At 34.6% G+C, this 11,320-nt stretch overlaps 1 protein-coding gene and 1 pseudogene across 3 annotated transcripts; one reads left to right on the forward strand and one right to left on the reverse strand.

The window, feature by feature from the left end:
• Nucleotides 1-662: 662 nt before the first annotated feature.
• LOC7476659 (transcription termination factor MTERF15, mitochondrial) lies at nt 663-3,139 on the forward strand. Of its 3 annotated transcripts, XM_024590562.2 has the most exons (3): nt 663-2,538; nt 2,628-2,738; nt 2,852-3,139. In XM_024590562.2, the coding sequence occupies exon 1, from the start codon at nt 835-837 to the stop codon at nt 2,158-2,160; it is 1,326 nt and encodes a 441-aa protein (XP_024446330.2). In that variant the 5' UTR covers nt 663-834; the 3' UTR covers nt 2,161-2,538; nt 2,628-2,738; nt 2,852-3,139. The 3 variants fall into 3 exon arrangements, with proteins under 3 accessions (XP_024446330.2, XP_024446328.2, XP_024446329.2); XM_024590560.2 differs by having other exon boundaries at nt 663-2,738; XM_024590561.2 differs by having other exon boundaries at nt 2,628-3,139.
• A 411-nt stretch (nt 3,140-3,550) lies between these two features.
• Nucleotides 3,551-9,070, reverse strand: LOC112325072 (ABC transporter B family member 25-like; annotated as a pseudogene).
• Nucleotides 9,071-11,320: the final 2,250 nt, after the last annotated feature.

Raw genomic sequence — 11,320 nt, forward strand, 5'->3', positions numbered from 1 at the left:
TATATGATTTTATTAAATATATGACCGAGTACAATCACTATCTAAAATATTATTTCAAAAGAATAAGACAATTTCTTCCCTTGGATTTGATATATGGTAACTTGATTTATTTGTGAAATCAAACCAAGATTTGTGCTTTACAAGAACGTGAATTTAGATGTGTATTGCGAAGCGATATTTGATGATTTGATGCTTTAAATAATACATTTGATTTGTCTTCAAAATGTTGTTAAAGAACTCTTATAGGACGTTTAGGTTTGATCCAATAGAGCTTTGTTTTTTGTAGACTTTAAGCGTAGATGAAAAAGACTTGAGAGTTTTTAAGAGAGTTTCTTTGCTTAAAGTGCTTGTCTTAAAAAAAAATTTGTATCTCTAAGAATTCTTTTTCTCTTTTTGTTTAGGACAGGGACTTCTATTTATAAATGTTTTTAAGAACTCTCAAGTTTTTTCCACGTGATATTATTTTATTAGTTAATTTTTATTTATGAGATTTATATTTATGATAAGATATTTTAAATATCTCATTTTAAATATTAATTTTTTAATAGTTAAGAAATATATAAAAATTTTCATATCATTTATTTAATTTTATTTTATCTTTTCATGTAAAAATAGAATTAAAATGACATGGTAAAACTTAATTGTTAGAAATTTGTTTTGTTTCTAGTTGTGGTTTATGCCCAGGACGCCCAAGCGGCTCTAAAATTCCCAAACAACAATCAAGGCATCGCCATAAGACCGAACAGCTTTCTGCTTAGAGGTTCCTCCTCAGTTTTTCAACTGAACTTGGTCTCTCTGCACTGCAACAGACCCGAGCTTGAGGATCCTCTATCAATGGTTCGACCAACAGAAACTCTTCATCACCTCATTGCATCCGCACCAGCACCCTTTAAACCAAAACCCCGTTTCTTGTCCTCAAATCAATCCCTCTACAGGAAGCAAATTTCCCTCTCCACTCTCCTTCAGAGGTACGGTTTCCCTCCCTCTCAGCTACAAACTTTCCTTTCTCGAAATCATTTTCTTTTGAATTCCAATTTACATGATACGGAGAAATCCCTTGGTATGCTCACATCATCCTTCAAGATTCCACATAAATCCGTTGTTTCTTTGATCATTGACTGTCCCGGGGTGTTGGACTTTGATTTCTTGAAGAGATGGGAATTTGGTTTGTCAAAATTTGCAGATTTGGGTGTTCCTCCATTGCTCATCAAAACTGTTTTGGAGCATTCTAAGAAATTCCAGATTGACCCAGATAGGTTTAATGAGACTTTGAAGGTTTTGAAGGGTTTAGGGTTTAGTGAAAGTACTACGAGGAGGGTTTTAGAGGGTTTTCCTGGAGTGATTGCTTTGAAGGAATGCGAAATACATAGGAGAATTCAATTCTTGATGGCAATTGGAATTCCTAGAGATGGAGTTGACCGCGTTTTCAATTCATTTCCTGAGGTTTTAGGGTTTGGAATTGAAAATAGGCTAATGCCATTGCTCAATGAGTTTAAGGATTTGGGTTTTAGTGAAGAGTTGGTTAGGAAAGAGATTATTAGAGAGCCTCGGATTCTCGGTATGGAAGTAGGTGAACTCTCGAGGTGTTTGGACTTGATTAGGTCTTTGAAATGTCGAGAACCGATCAAATTGAAGATTTTTAGTAAGGGAGCATTTAGAGCTGGGTTTGAAGTGAAACTTAGAGTCGACTGCTTATGCAAACATCGGTTGATTCGCAGAGAAGCTTTTAAGATATTGTGGAAAGAGCCAAGGGTAATTTTATATGAAATAGATGACATTGAGAAGAAGATTGATTTTATAGTGAAAACAGTGGGATTGAATGTCGGTTGTTTGGTTGATGTTCCAGAGTATCTGGGTGTGAGTTTTGAGAAGCAGGTTGTTCCTCGATATAAGGTAATAGAGTATTTGCGTGCAAAAGGTGGACTTGGTAATGAGGTAGGATTGAAGGCCATGATCAAGCTAAGTAGGCTTAGATTCTATAATCTTTATGTTAAGCCATATCCAGAATGTGAAAAAATGTTTGGAAGGTTTTCAGGTGATGTTCAAGTTAAAAACCAACATCCGGCTGGATTATGGAAGCTTTTGAAACCCCAACAAAGGGATCCTGACTCGAAAGAAGATGTGAAGAACATGAAGTCTTTCATGGAAGGACTTGTTTAGCAGAGAAGGAAGATTTGCTATTTGCAGCATAGGGTGCAGTTGAGTGGACTTGTTCTTGTAATTTTAGGCAATGGAAAATTTGTTCAATTGTATTTGGCCTGTTGTTCTCTTGATGCATGATGGGGGGATTTTGTTAGAAAATATGGTTCTCAAAATCATCGGATTGGCACTCGATACCGAATTTTCAGAATGCCTGGACAGCACACAAGGAATTCCAGTTCATTAGTGGAAATATTTAGTCAAGAGAGACTCGTGCATATATAAAATTTTATGTGTGGACTGGCTAGCATGTGCATGTACTTTGGGCTGGAGGTTTGTTTCATTAATTATGGATTATGGCTAAGCAATTCAGCAAAATATTTGGTTGACAATTCACAGGTTGTTATAAGCTGTGAAGCACGGAAATTGTTCAAGTTATTCTTGAAGTTGATTTTCAACTGATCATGCAGATTGGTGTGCTCTTGCAGCTCTCAACCATCATGCACTGGAACTTCTTACTCAGGACTGGATTATTAAAATGTGACGCGAACAGGGCAGGCAATGACCGCCATGATATGTGAAGTACAGCTACAAGCAAGGTAAATTTTGAGAAATGGGATTATTTTGTTTAATACTGTTTGAAAATGTCAGATTCCCAGGCAAGCCTTCACAGAAACTTGCCCCTTTTTTTTATCCATCCAACCTCATGCAGGTTCGAGTATCCTAACCTCTACTTTTGTCTGAAACATCTGCCGATTTGCCTGGCTTGGAGACAGTAGGTCAATACCTTAACTGAGTGTGTAAATGACTCGCTAATGTCTTGTATTAACTGTCACGATTGTGAGTACCTTGATACACTACTGATCCATCTATCTGTTTGTTTGTCTTTTCTCTCTTTTTTCTGGGTGTCGAATAATATTTTGTATTTGTTCAGTTTCAGCAAGGGTTATGATGTTGTACAAATTAAACTGCTTATATTTCAAAAACTATTTGTCGCCAAGTTTGCGGAACTTCGCTTTATGTTCTAAAGTTCAAGTGATAATCTCTTTCCCACCGAACTTGATAACTAGGATTGCAGCAGAAGAGCAATTCGAAGATGATGACAGCATTTTCTCGAATAATTTTTAACTAGTCCATTTGTCTCCTTGATATGCCAAGCCAAATCGTGCTGAACTCTCTCAACTTGCCTACAGTTTCCAAAGATGATCACACAATGCCCATAGAGGCAAAAATGAGATGCTTGACATCCATGGATAATCTTGGCTAAGCCGCTCCTCTGACTTTCCTCTATTCGAAAGTGTCAGAAATGATCAGGACTTGATCATAAAGATATCCTCACTAGGTTCATCAAACAGCTTGGAGCTCTTCCATGAAGGATTCGATACATTAACAAGCTTTACTGATGATAGCATTGGCTTTCAGAGCCACAAATCAGTGGCGTAGCATTGAATGCATTATCATGAAGGAAGCCAAAACGTTCGTGGTCCATATTTAAGGGTTTTAAACTATGACATCTGTTTTGGGTCCTTGTAACTGTCTCTTCACCAACGCAGTGCAGGCCCCATCCTTGCTAAGGAGCTCTCCATGAGAGCCCCTCTCAACTATCTGACCATCAGAAACAACTGCTACAGTGTCTGCACTTTGGACAGTTGATAGCCTGTGGGCTATAACTAGAACAGTCCTTCCCTTCATTAGAGAATCCATGGCATCCTGAGCTTGTGAAAAATTTAAGTGAGAAATAAATGGTATCAAATTTTTAGAAAAACCTTATATGAAACTAAAACAAAGACTTGAAATGTAAACTGACCTGCACTAGATATTCACTTTCGGCGTCCAGAGCACTTGTGGCTTCATCAAGGAGGAGAATCCTTGGATTCGTCAGTAGGGCTCTAGCAATTGCTACCCTCTGTTTCTGACCTCCTGAAAGCCTTACCCACGTTCTCCTACAAAAGTTTGATATTTATCTGGGAAGTTTGCAATGAAATCATGCGCATTGGCCATTTTCTGCAATATCACAATTACATTAGCTACTGCTGAATGTTTAATTAAGAGGGATTGTGTGGCAGTTTTCGAGAGGTAGAAACTTACTGCTGCATTTTCTATATCCATGCTGCTGACTTTACCCTCACACCCATAGGCGATGTTATCCTCTATAGAACAGTTGAAAAGAACAGGCTCCTGGCTCACTATACTGATCTGTACAAGTATAATAAAGGGCTGAGTTTATTATGTACAGAAAAACCTCTAGACCATAAAAGCACCAAGTTATGAAACAAAAAATTAGCCAAGCAAATCTAAAATTTATACAAGCATCTTATGTCAGGGAGAAACAGTCTATATCAATTATTTTTTTTGGATCATCGACATGCAAACGGAAAATGAAAATTACCTTTCTGTGTAGATGTTCGTGTGATATTTCTACCAGAGGAACCCCATTTAGGAGAATCTTTCCCTTAATTGGGTCATAAAACCTTTCAATCAAGTTTGCAATTGTGGTCTGAAACAAGCAAAATAATATAAATATGACACTCTGCCTTATGTTGCAAAACTCAAACTTAGTTCGCAAGTACTTCTTCAATTAGATTGGCATGTATTATAAACTGAAGCAGCTTATATTTCTTTTTCTAAAAAAAAAAAAAATACATATTACTTTTCCTCCTCCACTAGGGCCAACAAGAGCAACTTTTGAGCCAGGCTGCAGTTTCAATGTTATTCCCTGCAATTGAAAGAATGTATAGTGTTTTATCATCAGAACATTATGAACAGACAATAACTTCTGAGAGGTAGTTAGAGGAAGCTAATCACCTTGAGAACCATGTGGTTGGGGCGGGATGGATAGGCAAACCAGACATCATCTAACTCCACATCCCCATCCTGTTCACTAGAATACAAGGAAAACCAATTATCAGTTATGAGATTCTTTCTGGTTTTGAAATCACAAAAATGCGTGGATTTTATGAGTTTTTGGTTTGATTGCGTGATAATTGTTTATCACATATAAACCTCGGCAAAAAGAGAGGTAGGTAGGGGGTGGGCAGGATGATATGGTGCTGTCATGATTGAGAAACTGTAATCATGATATGTAATTGAGAGTTTTGAAAGAAAAAAATTGTTTAGACAAAGAAAAACTGCAAGCAAAGTACTGAAGTTCATAACATCTTTCATATTCAATTGCTTCACAGAAAGCAAGAATGGTGGATGATCATAGTTTAGTCCAGACTCCACAGACAAGTAATGGTAACCCAACTGGCACTCTCATAATTGTAAGTTTACTGCATATTTGTGCACCGCTGTCACCAATTTCATTTTTTTCCAATTATCAACAAGCATGACTAACTCATGGAATCATTCACAGGCATATTAGAATAATGAGAATCCCATGACTAACCCCAAAGGACACTTGTTCCCTGACTTTGGCATGGATGAGACACGATCTAGAAGCTGGAAAACCCGCCTGCTGGATCCTGCAGCTTTCATTGCCACAGTGTACAATCCTGACAATCCAGATATAGAGCTGCCAACTGCAAGTGAAATTAGTTGCTACAAGTCAATCAAACTGGACTTGAGAGATTTCAATATTGATAATATAATACCATCAAAAATAGATTTCCTAAATTAGATTATAATTTCATTAGATGAAAAATGGTATCCCTGCATCCATTTACCTGTGAGGCTGTAGAGAATGAAAGATGTAAGAGCACCAGCGGTCACAGAACCTGTAATTGTTAAATTAGCTCCATATATCACCACTACGATCACTGAAAGGGTTGATGCTGCATTGAGACCTCCTAAGAAGAGCCCAACCACTTTCTGTACGATAAATAGCTAGATCAAAAGATCCACATAAACAAGGACAGAGTTTTTTTATTATTCATTATTTTTTCCTTTTTGGTTTGGGTTTGTGTGGGGTGGGACAGGGCAGCGAGTGAGAAAGTATGTTCAGGTGACGTTGAAGAGGATATCAAACAACACAAGGGAACATACAGCTTGCTTAAGTCCAAGCTTCAATGTCTCATCAACTTTCTCAGAATAGCGTGAAATCTCGTAACTTTCTTGTGCAAAAGATCTGACTGTCCGTATAGCACTAAAAGATTCCTAAGCACCAGTCATGTAATGCACATGTGATTTCCAAATATAACTTTAACAGTAGACAGTTTGCATCATTGTAATCATACTAAATTTAATAGCATTTCAGCATGTAATGCACAAGCAGACCCTTTGCATTATCGTAATCATACTAAATTTTCACACCAAAAAAGAAAGAAAAATTGAAAGTTATCATATTAAAAACTTGCCTCTATATCACTTATGAGGTCTAATTTCCCTTCAAGATATTAGCATTTACCCACATTATGCATAACCTTTCAGCATAATTTTACATCAATTTACACGTTCAACAACATTTACAGGAAAAGGCATTTAACTGGCCTCTAGCTGGGCACTTCATCTGCATCACAGTATCAGATTTGTAGACTTACCCATTTAGGTTCACCAGCAAACACAATTATAAGAAAATGAACTATAGTAGTGGGAAACCTTCTATATATACATGAACCTGTTTATACCATCTTGCTCATCATTTAGTAGTTCCTAACTAGTAACTCTTGTGAAAATTCTTCAGACTATCATTTGAAGAAATATTAACCAATGGATTATGTTATCCCTCATCAATTTTCTACATTCAACTACTGAAAATCTAAATTTTGTTGGCAATAATATACCTCAGCAATTGAAGCAGAAGCAGCAGCAGCAGCTTGAGTCTTGTGAGAAAGTTCACGAAGGAAGCGGCCAAATTGACGTACAGCAACAGAAATAGCCGGTACAACAGCCAAAGACAAAACTGAAAGTAAATGAATAAAAAAAGGCGCATGATGAGCACCATGGGCTCATGGAAAAAATGAGGTTCGTGTGCTGCCAATCCAATGATTAAATGCTTACACGTCAACTTCCAGGATGTAGCAAACATGAAGCCAAGACCAATGAGTGCAGTTGACACATTTCTTAGGGCCTCAGAAAGATTCGTGGTTGCAGCTTTTTTTATGATCTGGGTATCTTCGGATAACCTGCTCAGTAACTCTCCAGTTTTAGTTACATCAAAGAAGGCCACCTCCTGCAAAATTCACCAACCACTGTTAACAACAATACATACCAAATAGATGAGAAAGTAGAAAAGAATATACCTGCTCTTTAGTAGTTGATAGAGCATAATGAGTTAGAGAAAACACTAGAAGGAACTAATCTTTTACCTGGTTAATAAGGTGAGCAAATAAGTTACTTCTCAACCGAGCCACCACCCTTTCACTAGTGGAAGAAAACAACCATGCTCTGAGTGCTGTGCAAACTGAACTAAATGAAGAAACAATCGATAAAGATTAATAAACCCCTTGAAAATCCACAAAAATCATCATGTGAATAATTTGATTAATGCTGCATTACTTTTCATGAATCTCATCAAGTAAAAGATGAAACAATTACAGCCAGACTGCCAATGCAACAAGATAGTATCTATTGTACATATTCCCTGGCAGTTTTTGCTGTGAAATATGGTAAGGAAGCAGAAAGAAGCAGGTTTTACATCTGGGAAGCAACAGGATGAAGTAAACCTTTTACTATAAAAAAAGTAAAAGAATCTAAAGGCCAAGGGAACACCAGTCCTACCCAGTTATGACAATCAGAAAGATCTCTAGTATGGTGTTGTTGACAGCATGTAAAGCTTCAGCTTTCTGTTCAGGTGTTTCTATATCTCCCGACACAATGTCTATTATCTTTCCACCAAACTTTGGCTGCAGCATGAGAAATCCAAATGTTATGATCATAAGGCAACAAATACACGCCTGAAAACCAGAGAAATCATTGTAAACACAACAGAGAATCTAGAATCACAAAAAGATGCACAATCAGTATACTTGATGTGGAAGCAATCAGGAGAGCTAGCGTAGCAATTATCAGCTTTACTGCATCAGGCTTTGCCTGTAATGTGACAAGACAAGCTTGGTAAAATCTAAATTTGTAGCAATAATATTATACTTCCAGCAAGAAACACCATAAGGAGACTTACCAGTGAAAGCACTCGACCAAATCCCACATTTGCAGCCTGAAAATTTCATGAATAAAGCTGGCATCTAAACACTCAACTCAACAACACTACAAGGACATGAAGCTGAAGCAGCTAAACAGGAAATGCACTTACTGGCACTGCATCTCCATGCTCAAGGTCTGTGAACTGATTATCCTCAGATGCATCATTTCTCTTTCTTCCTCCCTTTGCAAGCACAAGAATTCAAGAAACATAGAAAGTAAATGGATAAGATAATTCCGAAATGTAAGCAAGCAATAATAATTTAAAAAAAAAATCTAAAGAAACACCTAATCATAAGAGGTCATGTGAAAACTAAGATCCAAAATAACAAACACTTGGTAAGTACAAGAAATCGACCCAAGTGCCGTTTTTGTTAATTTGATCAGTTATGTATATGGAAACATGATTGGAAACATGATGATGACTACGTTTAAATCTGAAAACATCCAAAGTACAATTCTTGAACAATCCAAGCACAATCAATTGACAATATATATAATTAATCAACCCAAACTCAAAAACTTCTCAAGAACGATGAGCAGAACATATCAGAAATGGTATCATGGACTGCCTAGAGGCTGCAAACATGCATGAAATGAAACAAAAACAATATTGAATGGTAAAAAAAATAAAAGAAGCTTACTCCTCGACTAAGAAGAGCCCTCCGTTCATCACTACCACCGCTGCCAAAGCCATGCACCCCTCCAAACCTGTCCATCGATTAATGATAATTGAATTCTAACAGATTAAAGAGTACAGGCTGTAATATATATATATAGACACACACACACATACAAAACAAACGTTAAAAGAAATTTCCACAGTGATACTGCGATTTTGCACTTTATTGGCAAAATCATTTAGCTTTGGGGTTAAACTAGATGTCATGCCCCGTGTGATGCCACGGGCTTGGGATATAATTGTGCATTGTCGTGAATTTATAGAAAAATAAAAAAAAGTTATATAAAAAAAAAATTATTGCAAGCCACAATGGTTTTAAAAAAAAATTATAAAACTAAATTTTTAATCAGATTAATATTTAAAAAAATAAAATGAACAAAGAAATTTTTTAAAAAAATCATAACAAAAAAAACAAAAAGAAAACAAAATCATGCGGGGAAACACTGTAGCAATCTATAGTGTTTCATGAGAAAATCTATAGTTGTAATTCTCAACCAACTCAATATTAAAAATAATAAAATCGATAAAGATAATTTTAAAAAAAATCATAACAAAAAAAAATCATGCGGAGGAACACTGTAGCAATCCACATTGTTTTAAAGAAAAAAATACGAAGCTAAATTCTCAACCAGCTCAATATGAAAAAACAAATCGACAAAGACAATTCTGAAAAAAATAAAAACAATCATAAAAAAATAAAAAAATAAACCATGTGGGGAAACACTGTAGCAATCCACAGTGTTTTAAAGAAAAAAAATACAAAACTCAATTTTCAACCAGCTCCTTATTAAAAAAATAAAATCAACAAAAACAATACTGAAAAAAAACACAAAAAATTGAAAAAACAAAAGAAGAAAATTTTGGGGAAAAAAAGCAAAAAAAAATGAAAAGAAATGGAAAAAAAACATGTGGGGAAAGTTAAAGCTGAATTCTCAACCAGCTCAATATTAAAAAAAGAATTCGACAAAGATAATTTTGGAAAAAAAACATGTATGGAAACACTGTAACAAAACAAAAACCATACGGGGAAATATTGTAATAATTCATAGTGTTTTAAAGAAAAAAAAACTATGAAGCAAAATTGACAAAGATCATTTTAGAAAAAAAAATTCATAAAAAAAAGCCATGTAGGGAAATATTGTAGTAATCCATAATGTTTTAAAGAAAAAAACTACAAAACTAAATTTTCAAACAGTTTCATATTAAAAAAAATCGACAAAGATAATTTAAAAAAACACTAAAAAAATAATAATAAAAAGACAATCTTGAAAAAAAAAGGAAAAATAACATGTAAAGCCCAAGAAAAGGAAAAAAAAACAAACAAAAAAAAACATAAAAAAAAACTTGTGACTTGAAGAAAACTACAATACTTTTCCCACACCTTTTAAAGTATTGTTAATAGTTTATTTGTATTTTTATTGTATAGTATAATTACTTTATTATTATTGATAAAAAAATTATTAAACTTTGATCAAAGACTTTTTAGTTTTTATTTAATTTTAAAATAGTTAAATTATATCATTATTTTTAAAATTTAAAGAGTTTTGTCTTTGATTTAGAGATTTCTTTATTTTTTGTATTTAGTTATTTGCAGCAGTGTAATCTTATAAATAAACAAAAAATTAAAAAAAAATTAAAAACATGTGAACAGTGCCCGTCGGGTTTGGATGACACATGTGACACTGTCTAGTAACCAAAACTTTGCTTCTAAGGTGGCGACCGAAACAACTCAGCATCCCTCCCACATAAAAACAGCATGTGTGACATAATTATTGTGAGTTTGGCGGATATGATTTTTTTTTTTTTGTTCCTCTCTCTTACTTGATTTTTATGTTAGCTTTTAAAAAAATCAAATCAACTTTGAGATTTGTTATTTTTCAGATTTTATCTCTATTTTTTTTGTTATAATTTTTTTTATTTAGAATAATTTATAAAATTAATAATTTTTTTAGTTTTACCCCTAATAAATTTTTTTGGGTCATTGCTCTAACAACATATATAATATATTTTAATTATTTAATTCTTAGATTTTTTTAAAAAAAAATGATATGACAAAAATATTTTTTTATATGGGGAAAAAATTAATCAGGTATGCAGTGTAGTACATACCATTTATCTAGTGTTTATATATATATATATATAAAGAAATGTGTCTTCTGTATATGCTATACGATATTCTTGGTTTAGAAGCTCAGCTAGGCAGAACTAGGAGTTAGGAAGATAGTAGGGGTTGGGTTCACGGGACAAGTTCTCTAGGTCGGCGACTTGGTCCTTTCAGGCCTTCAAAACATCATAATAAAATTTTAAAAAGCAGTTGTACTGCAATTCTAAATAAAAGCCTGTTTAGCTCTGTGTTTGCGGTTGTGACTGCGTTTTATTTAAAACACAATTACAGTCGTTTGGTTAAGAAAAAAATTGATA

This window comes from Populus trichocarpa, chromosome 18 (genome assembly GCF_000002775.5).
Source record: "Populus trichocarpa isolate Nisqually-1 chromosome 18, P.trichocarpa_v4.1, whole genome shotgun sequence".
In the NCBI taxonomy this organism is placed as follows: Eukaryota; Viridiplantae; Streptophyta; class Magnoliopsida; order Malpighiales; family Salicaceae; genus Populus; species Populus trichocarpa.